Genomic DNA, 19,871 nt, shown 5'->3' with positions numbered 1-19,871 from the left:
GCGCCATTTATCCGAGGGCGCCATTTATCCGAGGCGCTTTACATATAGATTGCGCATTACGTTCATCCATTCACACACCTTTACATATAGATTGCGCATTATGTTATTGTTCACCCATTCACACACCTTTACGTAGATTGTGCATTACGTTCACCCATTCACACACCTTTACGTAGATTGTGCATTACGTTCACCCATTCACACACCTTTACGTAGATTGTGCATTACGTTCACCCATTCACACACCTTTACGTAGATTGTGCATTACGTTCACCCATTCACACACCTTTACGTAGATTGTGCATTACGTTCACCCATTCACACACCTTTACGTAGATTGTGCATTACGTTCACCCATTCACACACCTTTACGTAGATTGTGCATTACGTTCACCCATTCACACACACATTCACACACCGATGGCGGCGGAAGCCATACAAGGCACCAACCTGCACATCAGGAGCAATCAGGGGTGCAGAGTGTTGCTCAAGGACACTTCGACACTAACTCTGGGGGAGCCCACGGGGTTCGGACTGGCAACCTTGCGGTTGCCATCCGGCCACTCTACCCCTGAGCCACCGCCGCTCCCATGTAGACTCATGTAGACGCTCGCATGTAGTTGCAAGCAACCATTGAATTGAACTGATTGCAGTGTTGTTTTTGGCAGCAAAATTTGATTTTAGTTTTAGTCATAGTCTTTTGAATATTTTTCATATAGTTTTAGTCACATTTTAGTCACCTGGAATGCCTTAGTGTTAGTCTAGTTTTAGTCGACTAAATGTCATGCGATTTTAGTCGACTAAATCGACAGTTGATTTAGTCGACTAAAATGTATTTTGGTGGGCCTTGATGCCGTCGTAATGACTGATTTTACACTTGCTGAAAATAGCCAATCTACAAGTTCACAATGCGTCGCGCTGCGACACATTGTGAACTTGTAGATCGGCTATTTTCAGCATGCAACCAAGTGTAAAATGACTGATCTCTAGTCCACTAGTTGCTTCCTAACATTTTAGTCTAGTTTTTATTTGTTGACGAAATTGTCAGTATATTTAGTCTTAGTTTTAGTCATCATAGCTTAGTTTTCATGTAGTTTCCATTTAGTTTTCGTCAGTGAAAAAGGGTAGTCGACGAACATTTTTCGTCTTAGTTTTAGTCGACGAAAACAACACTGACTGATTGAATCACTTTGTGTCGGTCTGCACATTGGGCCTGCCGGGGGGGGGGGCGACCGCTAAAACCGCTTTGTTACGTCTCGACCCCCATCGGTGTGGTTTGGGGCTTAAGGGTGGATGATAGTGGGAGGTGGTGGGGGTGGAGAGGAGGGGAGATACAAAACAATTATATACACATAGACAATGTATATATCATGAGAAACACACAGGAAATCCAACACTCGCTCAAACGAAAGACAACCAAGCGCACACGCGCACGCACAGACACACACACACATGCACGCACGCACGCACACACACGCACACACGCAAACGCACGCACACCCACACACACACACACTCACACACGTTTTAAAAGAGCACATCCTGTTAAAACAGAGAGGTTAACCGCAAGCTAACAACAGCACCAAAAGCATTAAAAGGGTAACACAAGAACCCCTCCCCCCTCCCCCGTAACCCCCTCCCAGCAAAGTCAACACAACAGGACACAAAACACCCCCCCCCCCCTCCTACCCCCCCAAAAAAAGAAGATTCAGTCCATTCAGCGCTTTTTTTGTGTGTGTTTTTTTTGTTGTTTTGTTTTGGTCAATAAAGTAGAAAAGCACACGGTTTTAGCTAACAACACCACTTCATGACCGCACACAAAGCTCTAAAAACTATGTCAAATGAACAACAACAACAACAACAACAACAACAAAAAATGAAATAAATTAATAAATAAACGACAAAAAATCCAAACCCAACAGAAACCAACGTAGTACATGCATCTATAATCACCATTTTCTGAGAGCTTGAGTTTGTGTGTGTCTGAGCTATCGTTCGTTCGTTCGTCCCTTTTGTCTGACTCTGTGTTCTTAACGTTCGCGGCGCTATTCCGCACACCAGGTTAGCTTAACCGGTTAGCTAACCAGTTAGCCTGTCGAAACCAAAGAAAGATACACAACATTGAGTCAGGGAGTGGAACTTTTCCATCATTTCTATACGCATGCACGCACGCATGCACGCACGCACGCACGCACGCACGCACGCACGCACGCACGCACGCACGCACGCACAAACACATACACACACACACACACACACACAAAAAAACAGGCAACGCACTGTGACGCACACACACACACACAGTCACAAAACAGTAACGGAAACAGTCACTCAAGCTCTAAACATGTGTGCACAGAAGAACACGTGTGTGCGTGCACACACATGCACACGCATGCACGAACACACACGCACGCACACACGCACGCACACAAACCTAGAAAAGGCATTGAGGCTGGCTTTTTGGTGGCCAATAAGGAGTACGGATACTGATCATTGTCTACTTTACATGGTCAGTCACCCATCATCTATGTTTGGGGAGAAAACAGGAATATACATTTTAACATTACAGCAGCAGAACAATATCAATATTAGAAACTAGATCATTTAACACGCTAAATGGCATTATCGTCTGTAAAAAATAACCCATTTTGACCTGAGATCAGATTCTAAAAATGTCTTCTACATCCTGACAGTTTTCTGAAAAAGCTATGTTTCTATGTCAGTCATTCTTCGATTTTTCAAAAAATATTGAAAAATAGCAGATCTACAAGCTCATAGCGTGCCACCGAGTGGCGCGCTACGAGCTTGTAGGTCTGCTATTTTTCAATAGCTAAAGCGTAACATAATGCTGACACCAAAGGGGTTCCCGCCCAGAATGGGATAATTCAGTGTCTAAAGCATTGACGTTATGTCCACCCCGCGCGCCCCTCCTTTGATCCACACAACAGGCTCATGTCACACTTACCCATAAGGCCTTTGGATGAAGGCAGGGTGGATTTGGGGAACGCCAAACGTAAAACCTGCAGCAGAGAGAAAGAAACAGACAGTGAACATGCTGCTGCTGGGGGGGTTGACGCTAATGCCGGGGCTCCACCGGACGCGTTGCGTCTCCGTCGCGTGCGTCAAACAACGAACCGGGGCAATTTTAATGCAGTCACGCAACGCGGGCAGTGGAGCCACCCTTCATTGATTAAAAAGGGAACATTCCCTGGCGGTGACGGAGACGCGACGCTGACGCGCCCGGTGGAGCCCTGGTGTAAGCGGTTCCCAAAGTGGGGTCCGCGGACCCCTAGGGGTATGCGACGCATAGCCAGGGGGTACCCGAAATAATTCCCCAACTTTTTTTAACATTACAATTATGTTTATCTACGTGGTCATTTCTGCCAAGTTGCGCAATAAACATATTTTTTGTGTTGTTCATTGTGTTTCTCCCATGTTTGCTTTGGGCCAATAGCTGACATGATTACTAAAACTACAATCAGTCAACCTGTCGTGACCCCAAACAGTAACAGCAGGACGCATGCTGCAGAAACAACAAAAAGACTCAGGACACTTGAAAGGTTTCTGCGGCCGCTTGAGATGAGGGGGTACCTGGAAAAATGTCTACCCCAAAAGGGGTACCTGGTCCAAACAAGTTAGGGAACCCCTGCGCTAAGGCAGTGTTGTTTTTGGCAGCAAATTTCAATTTTAGTTTTAGCCATATAGTCTCTTGAAAAGCATTAATTTAGTTTTAGTCACATTTCAGTCACCTGGAATGTCTTAGTGTTAGTCTTGTTTTAGTCGACTAAATATCATAGGATTTTAGTCAAATGTATTTTGGCGGGCATTGTCATTGATGCCGTCGTAATGACTGTTTTCATACACTTGCTGAAAATAGCAGATCTACAAGCTCACAGTCACAACGCGTCGCATCTTTGGCTATTTAGTTTCCATGTAGTGTTCTTCAGTGGAAAAAGGTTAGTCGACGAACGATGTTTCGTCTCAGTTTTAGTCGACAAAATCAATTGGACAGGTGACTCTTGGTTTCACAGCATTATTGTCTGGCTTTCCTAATAGTCAACCTTTCCAGATTGTTGTCCGCCATTCCGTTTCAGGAAAACCGAACCTTGTGTTATGCTGTGGCTTGTTGGGGAACCCTATGTCGTTTATTTTATTCTTCTTTGTGCTAAACGAGTGATCAATGGCTATGGGTTCAACATGAAACATTTGAAACAGGTTTTAAAATCAAATCAAGAATATGAATTAAAACCGTGTGCTATTCAGCAAACAGACGGCCCGTCGGTCTATTGAGAAAGTATATGCATGCCGATCGATCGGACTTCTGTTAACTTGTTAGGCCTAGAATGTCTGGGATCCTACATACATTTATCATCTATTCCAAATACACAGCCATACTGTAGATCGTACAGTTAGCAGACTGCTGACCTCGTCGGCATTTACAGTAGGTTTAAGGGTTATACAGTTGGGTGCCACCGATATTGTCCCTTATCATTTGACCCATTTAGGCCGAACCTCAAACTTTAAAAAAAATCTTTTTCACAAAATAGCAGATCTACAAGCTCATAGCTCAATAGCTAAATTATAACATAATGTTCAAAACACCAAAAGGGGTTTTGCGCAGATCACGCAAACCTCAGCAAAAAGAACAATATCGATGGCCTCCAACTGTAGGTTTCTGGTGTAAGGACTTCAGTGTTTTGTACCATGCGATTGTATGTATAAGTACAGAACAAAGAACGTTTGCTTTCGCCATGTTTGTTGAAGAAGAGTCTGCGCAATTATGTTTTAGTTTCTTTAATGCCAGTGTTAATGTTTAGTTGACTAAGACAAGACTAAAACTAAATAGTTTAAATAGCCTAGGCAGGCCTAAAGTTCAATGGTGTGTTCAAAGACTGGGCTTAAATCACAATTTGCTACTAAAAGTAACGCTGAAGGTCCCTGCACACTGGACGAGTTTTCGGATTTTTAGCTGCTTTTTTCCGTCAGTTATCCAACAAAAAGAAACACGCCCAGTTTGCAACCACCTTAGTTGCTAAAATACTTTTAGTCTTAAGGTGCGTTCAGACTTGGACGGTTAGAGCGGCGCGATTACATACAAAGTCAATGCAACGACGAGGATTGCGCGAGCGGGCGCGGCGGGACCTGGCGCAGCACAAACGGGACAAACCGAGGCGAATATATATATTCAAGTCAGTTTAGGCAATATTACACGAGAGGGTGTTCTTTATCGTCAATAGGGACTTTAAGCAACGACGGCTACGGCAGTCCGCTCCGGCAACTGGAAATGGTTCAGTGCTCGATAGATAAACCTGCTTGCCGTAGCAGCCCTTTCAGCCATGGCATGTCATAACCAGCTTTTATTGAGGTTAACCGGTTAGCTACACAAATGTCCCAAGAAACTAGCTAGCCTATAGCCACCGAGTCTGTGAGAAAAGCATGGCTGAATTCTTCCGTTTTGATTAGCCGTCCCTATATCGTGGTTTAAGGCACGGCTAGAAATCCGTTTCAACCAATCAAGATTGCTTCCTCAAAATGACCTGTTGTATAATTAATTACGGTTAAGGTTAAAGGTCACCGTGGCTGCATAACGCCAGGCTTGGCTTCCAAGTATAGGGCAGTGTTGTTTTCATCGACTAAAACTAAGACGAAAAATGTTCGTCGACTACCTTTTTTCACTGACGAAAACGAAATGGAAACTAACTGAAAACTAAGCTACGATGATGAAAACTAAGACTAAATATAGCCTATGTGACGATTTTGTCAACAAATAAAAACTAGACTAAAATGTTAGGAAGGGACTAGTGGACAAGAGATCCAGTATAAGTCCTTTTACAATTAGTTGCATGCTGAAAATAGACGATCTACAAGCTCACAACGTTGTGGGCTTGTAGATCGGCTATTTTCAGCAAGTGAAAAAACAGTCATTACGACGTCATCGAGGCCCGCCAAAATACATTTTGTTCGACTAAACCAACCGTAGATTTAGTCGACTAAAATCCTATGATATTTAGTCGACTAAAAACTAGACTAACACTAAAACATTCCAGGTGACTAAAACGTGACTAAAACTAAACGAAAACTATTCAAGAGACTATGACTAAAACTAAAATCAAAATTTGCTGCCAAAAACAACGCTGGTATAGGGTTAGGGGTTAGGGTTCAGAGGTTAAAGGTCACCTGGCTGCATGACGCGAGGCTTGGCTCCCAGGTAGGCCAGGTTAACGTTGGCCTTCCTGCCGTCGATGATGGGGTTGGGGTCCTTACAGGCCCGGTCCGCGGCCGAGCGGTCCGCCATCGTCACCTGCAGGGGTCCGACGCACACACACACACACGCACGCACGCACGCACAAACGCACACACACGCGCACACACGCGCGCACACACACGCGCACACACACACACACACACGCACAGACACACACAAATTGGGATAAGAAGGTGGGTTTCAATTCAATTCAATAGATAAATAAAATAATATGGAAAGAAATATCCAAGAAAAAAGAGTTCCACCATGTTCAGTTTGGAACGTACAGACAAAGATGGTTCCACAGTCTAGGGTAGAACCTGACCGAACTACGCATAGCAGTGGTTTTCAACCCTTTTCACATCAAGGCCCGTTATTTAACACGAGGCCCGCCAGAAACGAGGAACACGAGGGTCTAAATTAGTACCCTAGCCCGCCAAACCCGAGACTCTCGTGAAACAGGGTTTACATTCTTTAATCAAAGTTTTAATGCGATCGTATCAATTTACAATTTACAATTTAGGCATTTAGCAGACGCTCTTAATCCAGAGCGACTTACATCGGATGCTAATGTTGCTATCGCGTCAACATAGAGTGGGACACTGGCCGTGGCCATTTTGAAGATGCGCGCGCATCCACTTGCATTGTAAGCTCTGTCTTCAAAGGCCTGTATCTCAGAAGTGACATTGAGGGGGCAGTTTCTGGTTTTCAACATCCGGGCATGACACCACACACAGCAGTTTGTCATTGTAACATCCGGTTTCGGATATTTGGCTCTTCAAAGTAAGTGTTACGTGTGATAAAACCTTGGCAATACGCCATCGAGGGATTAATTAATGCTGGCGTGAATTGGGTTAATCTGCATTTAAAGGAGCATTCAGTGATTTGGGTGATTTGGAACCCCCCCCCCCCCCGGTCCGCCCCGGCAACAAGATGTGCACATGCAGGCACTACAGTGGGCGGACACGCAACAGGCCAACAGCACACACACCAAGGCCCGCCCCCGCTCGATCATGATTGGCGGAAGGCCCCTCTCTATCCTGATTGGATGAAGGCTGGGCCACCTAGCCAAAAACGAAACCTACGGGGTAGGTCTGCTATTTTTGAAAAGTCGTGAAAATATTTATTTCAGAAAACTGGAGGATTTAGAAGATTCTTTTTTTAAATTTCGAGGTCAGGCCTAAATGGGTTAAAACTATTCCAAGAGACTATGACTAAAACTAAAAATCTAAATGTGCTGCCAAAAGCGACACTGGTGGTGGTGGGGACCCCCAATACTGACAAACATCTGTCTTGCACTGGAGCGTCTTGGAGCTCTCAGTAGCAGCAGCCTCATACAGTCATTAAATACACTGGAGCGTCTTGGAGCTCTCAGTAGCAGCAGCCTCATACAGTCATTAAATACACTGGAGCGTCTTGGAGCTCTCAGTAGCAGCAGCCTCATACAGTCATTAAATACACTGGAGCGTCTTAGAGCTCTCAGTAGCAGCAGCCTCATACAGTCATTAAATACACTGGAGCGTCTTGGAGCTCTCAGTAGCAGCAGAGCCTCATACAGTCATTAAATACACTGGAGCGTCTTGGAGCTCTCAGTAGCAGCAGAGCCTCATACAGTCATTAAATACACTGGAGCGTCTTGGAGCTCTCAGTAGCAGCAGAGCCTCATACAGTCATTAAATACACTGGAGCGTCTTGGAGCTCTCAGTAGCAGCAGAGCCTCATACAGTCATTAAATACACTGGAGCGTCTTGGAGCTCTCAGTAGCAGCAGAGCCTCATACAGTCATTAAATACACTGGAGCGTCTTGGAGCTCTCAGTAGCAGCAGAGCCTCATACAGTCATTAAATACACTGGAGCGTCTTGGAGCTCTCAGTAGCAGCAGCCTCATACAGTCATTAAATACACTGGAGCGTCTTAGAGCTCTCAGTAGCAGCAGAGCCTCATACAGTCATTAAATACACTGGAGCGTCTTAGAGCTCTCAGTAGCAGCAGCCTCATACAGTCATTAAATACACTGGAGCGTCTTGGAGCTCTCAGTAGCAGCAGCCTCATACAGCAGGGGTTCTCAACCCGTGGGTCGCGACCCCTCGGGGGGTCGCCAAATTATTTTAGGGGGTCCCCAAATTATTTAAAAAAAAAAACAAACAAAAAAAAATATATATATTTTTTATTTTCACGATTTTTCAAAAATAGCAGACCTACAAGCTCGTAGCGCGCCACTCGGTGGCGCGCTATGAGCTTGTAGATCTGCTATTTTTAAATAGCTAAATTATAACAATGCTTAAAACACCAACAGGGGTTCCCGCCCAAAATGGTTTAAGGTTATTGTAGCAGATACTGGCTTGTATTGTTTGTATTGTTTGTAGCGACACCACAGGCGGGCCACGGTAGCCCCGCAGGGGTAGTACAGATTAAGATATAAAAAGTGAAATCTTCACCGGTACTATGAGCAGGTATGCTAAATGTTCGACACAGCATGTTTCCTTGTGCATACTAGCTTCCGAGTGTGTGTGTGCGTGCGTGCGTGCGTGCGTGCGTGCGTGCGTGCGTGCGTGAGACAGAGGGAAAGAGAGAGAGAGAGAGAGAGAGAGAGAGAGAGAGAGAGTAATTCGATTACTTTAATCTAGAAAGGACAAGGTGTCTCGTGATGCACAACCTATCAGGAACAAGCACGCAGTGGTGGAAAGTAACCAAGAAGTACATTTACTTAAAACACTGTATACTTCAGTACAAGGTATTTGTACTTTACTAAATTACTTGAGTATTTCCCAAAACTTTAGTTACTAGTTACCGCCTACAAAACGTACGTTAACCACTTCAACCCTACAGATCTATATACGTTTCGGCCATTTGAAAATGGCAGATCTACAAGCTCTCAATGTGTCACGATGACACACACTGTGAGCTTGTAGATCTGCAATTTTCTACTGGTGAAACGGCACAATGAGTACTTTTGTGGCACTGATACTTGGTAAATGGTAAAATGGTGCATTTATGAAGCGCCTTTATCCAAGGCGCTTAACATAGATAGTGCATTACGTTCACCCATTCATACAGCTTTACATAGATTGTGCATTACGTTCACCCATTCACACAGCTTTACATAGATTGTGCATTACATTCACCCATTCACACACCTTTACATAGATTGTGCATTACATTCACACACGCATTCATACATTCATAAACCTTTACATAGATTGTGCATTACATTCACACACGCATTCATACATTCATAAACCTTTACATAGATTGTGCATTACATTCACCCATTCACACACGCATTCACACACCTTTACATAGATTGTGCATTACATTCACCCATTCACACACGCATTCACACACCTTTACATAGATTGTGCATTACATTCACCCATTCACACACGCATTCACACACCTTTACATAGATTGTGCATTACGTTCACCCATTCACACAGCTTTACATAGATTGTGCATTACATTCACCCATTCACACACACATTCACACACCTTTACATATATGTAAAGGTGTATGAATGTGTGTGTGAATGGGTGAACGTAATGCACAATCTATTCATACACCGATGCCAGAGGAAACCATGCAAGGCACCAACCTGCACATTGGGAGCAATTAGGGGTTCAGAGTCTTACTCAAGGACACTTCGACACCAACTCTGGGGGAGCCCACAGGGATCGAACTGGGAACCTCACGGTTGCAATCCGGCCACTCTACCCCTGAGCCACCGCCACCCCAGTAAAATAAGGTAGTACTTTTTCCACCATTGCAAGCGAGATGTTCACAGAAGCTTCAGTGTTTCAGACCGTTGAACAGCATGAACCAAATGGACCCGTACTGACTTCTGGCCACTATATGAACAACAAACAGTGTACCCGTACAACAAAACAAGTAGTAGTACGCCTTTTGGTAGTATTATGGCCAACGGAACCGAAAGAATATAAGGTTGCAGAATCCAAGCGGCCGAAATGAGTTTTCTCCGACGGGTGGCTGGCATCCACCGTAATGTAATGTAACCTTCTTCTGATCACTGTTTGGATCTATTAGGTAATGCGCTTATATTGTGCAGATCCAAATAAAAATATATATATATGTGTGTGTACGAGCATGTACGTGCGTGCGTGTAAATGGCCATCACTTTATACCTCAGATATTAGCCGTGTTGATTTCGTCGACTAATACTATGGCAAAAAGTGCTTGTCGACTACCTTTTTTCACCGGCGAAAACTAAATTGAAACTAAATGGAAACGAAGCTACGATGACTAAAACTAAGGCTAAATATACAGACAATTTTGTCAACAGATAAAAACTAGACTAAAATGTTAGGGAGGGACTAGTGGACAAGAGATCCAGTATAAGTCATTTTACACTTGGTTGCATGCTGAAAATAGCAGATCTACAAGTTTGTAGTGAGCTTTTAGATCAGCAATTTTCAGCAAGTGTAAAATCCGTCATTACGATGACACCAAGGCCCGCGAAATTGCATTTGTGTCTACAAAAAACAACTGTAGATTTAGTCGACTAAAATATTTAGTCTAAAAACTAAAACTAGACTAACACTAATTTATTTCAGACGACTAAAATATAACTAAAACTAGGCTAAATTAAGTTTCATTCCAAAGACTATGACTAAACTAAAATAGAGATTTGCTGCCAAAAACAACACTGGATATTAGATGCCTGTGTAGACCCAACCACAGTGTCGTAGAGAAGCTCATGTGGCTGCCGCTGGGCCTCAGGGCTACTATAGACCCACAGACCACCAGCCAGGCCGGCGGGGCCCCCCAAAGTTGTGGAGCCTACTGGTCCCACCATAACCCTCTGAATGAATACAAGAACGCTCGCCTCCAAGACACGCTCTCCCCAAAAACGCGTTTTCCCCCAAAACACGCTCTCCCCCAAAACACTCTCGCCCCCAAAACACGCTCTCCCTCAAAACACTCTCGCCCCCAAAACACTCTCGCCCCCAAAACACGCTCTCCCCCAAAACACGCTCTCCCCCAAAACACACTCTCCTCCAAAACACACTCTCCCCCAAAACACGCTCTCCTCCAAAACACGCTCTCCTCCAAAACACACTCTCCTCCAAAACACACTCTCCCTCAAAACACGCTCTCCTCCAAAACACGCTCTCCTCCAAAGCACACTCTCCTCCAAAACACACTCTCCCCCAAAACACGCTCTCCTCCAAAACACGCTCTCCTCCAAAACACACTCTCCCTCAAAACACGCTCGCCCCAAAACACGCTCTCCTCAAAACACTCTCGCCCCAAAACACGCTCTCCCCAAAACACTCTCTCCTCCAAAACACGCTCTCCCCAAAACACTCTCTCCTCCAAAACACGCTCTCCCCAAAACACGCTCTCCTCCAAAACACGCTCTCCTCAAAACACTCTCGCCCCAAAACACGCTCTCCCCAAAACACACTCTGCTCCAAAACACGCTCTCCTCAAAACACTCTCGCCCCAAAACACGCTCTCCCCAAAACACGCTCTCCCCAAAACACGCTCGCCCCAAAACACGCTCTCCCTCAAAACACGCTCTCCCCCAAAACACGCTCTCCCCCAAAACACGCTCTCCCTCAAAACACGCTCTCCCTCAAAACACGCTCTCCCTCAAAACACTCTCCTCCAAAACACGCTCTCCCCAAAACACGCTCTCCTCCAAAACACACTCTCCCTCAAAACACTCTCGCCCCCAAAACACACTCTCCTCCAAAACACTCTCGCCCCCAAAACACACTCTCCCTCAAAACACACTCTCCTCCAAAACACTCTCGCCCCCAAAACACACTCTCGCCCCAAAACACGCTCTCCTCAAAACACTCTCGCCCCAAAACACGCTCTCCCCAAAACACGCTCGCCCCAAAACACGCTCTCCCTCAAAACACGCTCTCCCCCAAAACACGCTCTCCCTCAAAACACGCTCTCCCTCAAAACACGCTCTCCCTCAAAACACTCTCCCCAAAACACGCTCTCCTCCAAAACACACTCTCCCTCAAAACACGCTCTCCCTCAAAACACTCTCCTCCAAAACACTCTCGCCCCCAAAACACACTCTCCTCCAAAACACTCTCGCCCCCAAAACACACTCTCCTCCAAAACACGCTCGCCCCCAAAACACGCTCTCCCTCAAAACACTCTCTCCCTCAAAACACTCTCTCCTCCAAAACACACTCTCCCCCAAAACACACTCTCCTCCAAAACACACTCTCCCCCAAAACACGCTCTCCCTCAAAACACTCTCTCCCCCAAAACACACTCTCCTCCAAAACACACTCTCCCCCAAAACACACTCTCCTCCAAAACACACTCTCCCCCAAAACACGCTCTCCCTCAAAACACTCTTTCCCCCAAAACACACTCTCCCCCAAAACACACTCTCCTCCAAAACACGCTCTCCCTCAAAACACTCTCACCCCCAAAACACTCTCGCCCCCATAACACTCTCTCCCCCAAAACACTCTCGCCCCCAAAACACGCTCTCCCCCAAAACACTCTCGCCCCCAAAACACGCTCGCCCCCAAAACACGCTCGCCCCCAAAACACGCTCTCCTTCAAAACACGCTCTCCCTCAAAACACGCTCGCCCCAAAACACTCTCGCCCCCAAAACACTCTCGCCCCCAAAACACTCTCGCCCCCAAAACACTCTCGCCCCCAAAACACGCTCGCCCCCAAAACACTCTCGCCCCCAAAACACGCTCACCCCAAAACACGCTCGCCCCCAAAACACGCTCTCCCCAAAACACGCTCACCCCAAAACACGCTCGCCCCCAAAACACGCTCTCCCCAAAACACGCTCTCCCCAAAACACGCTCTCCCTCAAAACACTCTCCTCCAAAACACGCTCTCCCTCAAAACACTCTCCTCCAAAACACGCTCTCCCCAAAACACGCTCTCCCCAAAACACGCTCTCCCCAAAACACGCTCGCCCCAAAACACGCTCTCCCCAAAACACGCTCGCCCCCAAAACACGCTCTCCCCAAAACACGCTCTCCTCCAAAACACACTCTCCTCCAAAACACACTCTCCCTCAAAACACTCTCCTCCAAAACACGCTCTCCCTCAAAACACACTCTCCTCCAAAACACACTCTCCTCCAAAACACACTCTCCTCCAAAACACACTCTCCTCCAAAACACACTCTCCCTCAAAACACTCTCCTCCAAAACACGCTCTCCCTCAAAACACACTCTCCTCCAAAACACGCTCTCCTCCAAAACACACTCTCCTCCAAAACACACTCTCCCTCAAAACACGCTCTCCTCCAAAACACACTCTCCTCCAAAACACACTCTCCCTCAAAACACTCTCCTCCAAAACACGCTCTCCCTCAAAACACGCTCTCCCCCAAAACACTCTCGCCCCCAAAACACGCTCTCCCCCAAAACACTCTCGCCCCCAAAACACGCTCGCCCCCAAAACCCGCTCTCCTTCAAAACACGCTCTCCCTCAAAACACGCTCGCCCCAAAACACTCTCACCCCCAAAACACTCTCGCCCCCAAAACACTCTCGCCCCCAAAACACGCTCGCCCCCAAAACACTCTCGCCCCCAAAACACGCTCTCCCTCAAAACACACTCTCCAACAAAACACGCTCTCCTCCAAAACACGTTCGCCCCCAAAACACGTTCTCCTCCAAAACACGTTCGCCCCCAAAACACGCTCTCCTCCAAAACACGCTCGCCCCCAAAACACGCTCTCCTCCAAAACACGCTCGCCCCCAAAACACACTCTCCTCCAAAACACGCTCTCCTCCAAAACACTCTCGCCCCCAAAACACACTCTCCTCCAAAACACACTCTCCTCCAAAACACGCTCGCCCCCAAAACACACTCTCCTCCAAAACACTCTCGCCCCCAAAACACACTCTCCTCCAAAACACACTCTCCTCCAAAACACGCTCGCCCCCAAAACACACTCTCCTCCAAAACACGCTCTCCTCCAAAACACTCTCGCCCCCAAAACACACTCTCCTCCAAAACACACTCTCCTCCAAAACACGCTCGCCCCCAAAACACTCTCGCCCCCAAAACACGCTCTCCCCCAAAACACTCTCGCCCCCAAAACACTCTCGCCCCCAAAACACGCTCGCCCCCAAAACACTCTCGCCCCCAAAACACTCTCGCCCCCAAAACACGCTCTCCCCCAAACACGCTCTCCCCCAAACACACTTGCCCCGGGGGGTCAAAACTATGCCTAACACTAACCTTATTCCTAACTTAAACCTCAGTAAAACTATGTCTAAACCTAACCTTATTCCTAACTTTAACCTCAGTAAAACTATGCCTAAACCTAACCTTATTCCTAACCTTAACCTCAGTAAAACTATGCCTAAACCTAACCTTATTCCTAACCTTAACCTCACTAAAACTATGTCTAAACCTAACCTTATTCCTAACCTTAACTATGTATTGTCTAAACCTAACCTTTTTCCTAACCTTAACCTCACTAAAACTATGTCTAAACCTAACCTTATTCCTAACCTTAACCTCACTAAAACTATGTCTAAACCTAACCTTATTCCTAACCTTAACACCTTAATTGCCCGGGGTTATTTAATCCATTACATTATAGTGCCCAGTCGATTTATTACGAAGCAGTTATCCTCTGAATGTATTGGCCAGTTCAGTTATATCATCTCTGACTGGTCAGTTCAGTATCTTAACTCTGAATGTATTGGCCAGTTCAGTTATATCATCTCTGATTGGTCAGTTCAGTTATGATGTCTCTGCTCCGCATGCTCAGCAGGTGCATACGGATCATGATCAACGGTATCGTGAAAATAGCAGATCTACAAGCTCACATAGATCGGCAATTTCCGCTATTCGTTGTACAACAAACAAAGCAGCATAGATGGGCTTAAAGTGGTTTTAAAGAAACATTATATACATATTATTATTGTGTGGATATTTTCACATTGAAGGGCGATTCACACAGCAGAACAGCCAGCAAGAATCCTATAAAAGAAATACCATATTTGAGTGACTGACAAGTCTGATGCTTTCAAGAACATCCTACTGTAGTAAGGTATAGTTTTAAATATTTTAAAGGTGGTTCTGTGTAGACTATAGCCCTGCAGTTATAATTACAGTCAGTCACTCTGGACACAAAGGTGAGGACAATCTGTGGCTGATTACCAATTCTATCCAATCAGGATAGAGAACGCAGTCATGGTACAGATTAAACAAGTGGAATTGTAAGTGGTGATACAAAGGAATGAGCAGACAACACAACTGAACACTAGCCTATAAAAATTAAGCTCATAAATGGAAATGTTGTCACCTGTAGAAAGAAAGAACGAAAGAAAGAAAGAAAGAAAGAAAGACAGAAAGAAACTGACAACCTGGGTTGTCCTGTCCACAATATGATTAAAACTTGAATGATGTAACGCGACTCTAAAGTGAACAGCTGTATACCCGGTATATTAGTCTCTACTACGGAATGCTTTCTGTGCCTTCTACATTTTAAATAGTCTGTTATACTTCATCTGACAAGAGTTGTACGCAAATACGGCTCTCATGTATAAAGATAAAAAGGTATATAGGATATAAAGTCAACTTAAGAACGATTCTTTGTGCCGGCGTATACGGGCAGCTCTTCAGACTAGAGAGAGCAGAGCTCATCATGACAGCTCTGTAGCGCCTTTCGGGACACCTTTTCTGTATTTTCTGTCCAAAATACAGAAAAGGTAACGAGGGTGCCGAAAAAAGGGGCTACATGACAGCTGTGAGCTGTGCTGTGACTCTGTGTGAGTCAGTCTACAACTCCATGAGGAGGTTTTTGCAGTGTCAGATCCATCACAGAACTGTTCATTATTTTGTGCGCAACTCGTTTTGAAACAGAGCCTACATTATGATATCACAGTCAAATGAAAAACCCTCCTCCCTGTCACTTTAACTTTAACCCATTTTGACTGAGCGAGAGAGAGTGTGAGAGAGAGAGAGAGAGAGAGAGAGAGAGAGAGAGAGAGTTTAGAAGTATAGTGTACAATGTACATATAGGGTCCATTTGGTTACATTTGTTGGCTACCTACCAACCACAGTCGTATAACAACTAGTCATAAAGGTATAGCCTTGGATCAAAATACTATCATCTATTCTTGCACGCAACCACCCACATAGGCCTATACTGTATAATAAGCGATCGTGATGATGCCATATTATTGACATACAAGAGATGGCATATATGGCACATGATGGCATGGGCACTTGACTGCATGCACGCACTCACTCACTCACACACACACTCACAGACAGACAGAAAATAATGAAGTTATCAAGTCACAGAATAATGATAAATATAATCCATGTACTTACAAATCCATATCCCCTGGACTTGCCGGTCTGTCTGTCGGTGATCACCACCGCCTCCTCGATCTCTCCGAACACCTCGAAGTATTTCCTCAGGCTGGAGTCGGTGGTGTGATAAGGCAGTCCTCCCACAAAGATCTTCGTGTAGGTCGTGTCCTTCTGCGTGCTGTGCATCTTTACCAAGCCTCGTCGATACTTCTTTGTTTTAAATAGTGCAGTTTGTTTTGGGTTTTTTTCCTTTTTTTTTTTTTTTTTTACAAAAGTGAACAATAAATATAGGAACAATATCAAAAAAATAAAAAAAATAGTGCAATGTTCTCCTTATCAATACGTTATTGCTTCAGAAGAGAGAGGGGGAGAGAGAGAGAGAGAGAGAGATAGAGAGAGGTAGAGGTTGTTCTGTCCTGTCCAGTAGTCCCACGCGGATCATCAGGTGGTTCTTGGTGGTTCTTTCTTGGTAAACTATGTCCGTCCGTGGTGTCTAAATAACTACATGCTCTCTGTCTGCCGGGGACAGCACTCCTAAAAGCGATAAACTCCACCCAGTTCCCCCCGTCCGGAGGGGAGGGGAGAGGAGAGGAGAGGAGAGGAGAGGAGAGGAGAGGAGAGGAGGGGAGGGGAGAGGAGGGGAGAGGAGAGGAGAGGAGAGGAGAGGAGAGGAGAGGAGAGGAGAGGAGAGGAGAGGAGAGGAGAGGAGAGGAGAGGAGAGGAGAGGAGGGAGGGAGGAGGGGAGGGGAGGGGAGAGGAGAGGAGAGGAGAGGAGAGGAGAGGAGAGGAGAGGAGAGGAGAGGAGAGGAGAGGAGAGGAGAGGAGAGGGTGCGTTCGGTTCGATGCCCGACCCCCCCCCCCACCACCAGCCCCCCGGGGCGGCTCGCTGCCTGCCTGCATGCCTGCATGGAGCAACAGCTGTGCAGCGCTGAGCTCTGCTGCATGGATGAAAAGAAGTCACCTCTGTAATCCATATGGAAAACTATCGGCTATTCACTTCACACTAATCCTCCTCAATCCATATGGAAAACTATTAACTCAATGTCTATTCACTTCACACTAATCCTCCTCAAGTGGTTTATTGACACATAACAGGGTTTTACCTACAATCTAATTCCTGCATAGAATATATAAATGACACAAGCCCTATACTATAGCATCATCGGTGGCCAGTAACTAATTAAGTAGCCTACTGTAAGTGCTTTACATGAGTATTTCCAATTTTCAATTATTTTACTCGAAAACTGATTATTACAAAATGTCCACCAGATGACAGTGAAGTGACAATTTAAGGACTTTTAAGACCCTTAATACCTGAAAACGGCATTAACAGTAATCAACAAACTATAGGCATACTATTACTGGTCAAACATTGGTCAAATTGTCAAATAATATATAAGAAATATAAGATGTACAAGCTTGTAGATCGGCTATTTTCGCGAGATTTATCTGTGGAACAAATTAAAATATGATTACTTTTGGGGGTCCCCAGTTCAAATATGATTACTTTTGGGGGGTCCCCAGTTCAAATATGATTACTTTTGGGGGGTCCCCAGTTCAAATATGATTACTTTTGGGGGGTCCCCAGTTCAAAACTGATTATTTTTGGGGGTCCCCAGTTCAAATATGATTACTTTTGGGGGGGCCCCAGTTCAAATATGATTACTTTTGGGGGTCCCCAGTTCAAATATGATTATTTTTGGAGGTCCCGACTCCCAGTTCAAATATGATTATAATTTTTGGGGGTCCCCAGTTCAAATATGATTATTTTTGGAGGTCCCGACTCCCAGTTCAAATATGATTATATTTTCTGGGTGTCCCCAGTTCAAATATGATTATATTTGGGGGGGCCATCATGGCCTGAAAAGATTGAGAACCACTGACCATTTCAATTTGAGCTCATATCTGTCATTTATATGAACACAACGAAGGTATTGGAATTAAAATGGTGAAAATGTTGCTGGCAGGCAGGCAGGCATGCAGGCAGGCAGGCAGGCAGGCAGGCAGGCAGCTCGTTTGTTTTCCCACATTCACACCTGTTGTCCCTGCACAGAGAGGTCAGCGGTCACATAAACCTGCACACCAAGCTCCTCTCTGAAGCAAGCTGAGGACGATTCTACAAATGCCTTCATGACAGTTTTCTGAAAAACCCATGTTTCTGGGTGCGTTTGGAAATGCGCACCGGGAATGTGGTCAGTTTGTTGAGTGTGGTGGGCGGTGACGTCACAGAGGGGTTCAGTGGGCCTTATTTACAAACGACCACAGCTGTGACGCATTCACACCAGACAACCCCAGCTTCAGGGTTAGGGTCGCTCAGTGCGGGCACTCGGCACACCCGGTGCGCAGCACACTGGATTTTCGAACGACAACGCACCGAGTGCACTGAATAAACGAACGACAAGAGAGCACACCAGTGCGTTCAGGGCGCATTTTTTGCTCTGAAAGAATATACATTTGCGCCACATTTTCACGATTTTAAAAAAATAGCAGATCTACAAGCTCGGTGCCGCACTATGAGCTTGTAGATCTGCTTTTTCAACAGCTAAAATACAACATAATGCTTAAAACACCAAAAGGGGTTCCCGCCCCAAAATGGGTTATAAAGAAGCTCTGTCACCTTCCGTCATGACTAATTCAATGCTATTTAAATGACACCAAACCTTCAAGTGTGGAATTGGGATATATATATAGGCTATATAGCGCTTTTTGATTGATTGCAGGGGTTGTGTTGTGGTGGACATTTCTGTCAAAATTCTACTTTTGCCACGGACATACAAAACAAATGAGTGGACAAGCCTGAATGACCATAACAGGTCTGTAAATGGACCCTTTATGGGTCCATTTGGTTACATTTGTACACTCTCAAGAGTCAAGGGGGTCCTTGTAAATAAAACATTTGAGAACCACTAGTACTACAGTAGTTGGATTTGAGTAGTAGTTGATTGATTGATTTATTGATTGATTGATTGATTGATTGATTGATTGATTGATTGATTGATTGATTGATTGAACATGTATTAACAGATTGTAGGAATGTGTATACAGTTCAAGGAAAGTATATAAATAAGAGGATATACAACCTGAAAAGACCTGTTTACGTCAGGGTCTGCCATTTTCAATTCATCAGAACATTTTAAAGACATACAAATATACACTACTATGAAAAAAGAAAATAAATCATCACCGTTAGAAAGGGAAAAAAAGGAAAACATGTACGGTAGGCCTAGAAAAAGGGGGTGCGGGACTTGAACTTTTTTTTTATTACAGGGGCCAGTTTCGAATTGCAGCCGTCCACGAATGCTTTTTGAGAGCGGTTTTGAACGAGTCTAG

General features: G+C 45.2%; 1 protein-coding gene across 1 annotated transcript in view; it reads right to left on the bottom strand.

Annotated features, from left to right (window-relative positions):
* Positions 1-16,923, bottom strand: part of rbm24a (RNA binding motif protein 24a) — a 25,631-nt gene extending 8,708 nt beyond the window's left edge. The window contains exons 1-3 of the mRNA XM_079523280.1: positions 16,560-16,923; positions 6,178-6,301; positions 2,966-3,020 (exon numbers count right to left, since the gene is read on the bottom strand). Coding sequence (XP_079379406.1) covers positions 2,966-3,020; positions 6,178-6,301; positions 16,560-16,727 — 347 coding nt within the window. The 5' untranslated portion in view covers positions 16,728-16,923. The remainder of the gene's footprint in view (positions 1-2,965; positions 3,021-6,177; positions 6,302-16,559) is intronic.
* Between the last annotated feature and the right edge of the window lie 2,948 nt (positions 16,924-19,871).

The sequence above is a fragment of the Electrona antarctica genome (assembly GCF_951216825.1).
Source record: "Electrona antarctica genome assembly, chromosome: 15".
Taxonomy (NCBI): Eukaryota; Metazoa; Chordata; class Actinopteri; order Myctophiformes; family Myctophidae; genus Electrona; species Electrona antarctica.
Note: the sequence above shows the minus strand (reverse complement) of the source record. Positions and strands in the feature narration are given on the sequence as shown.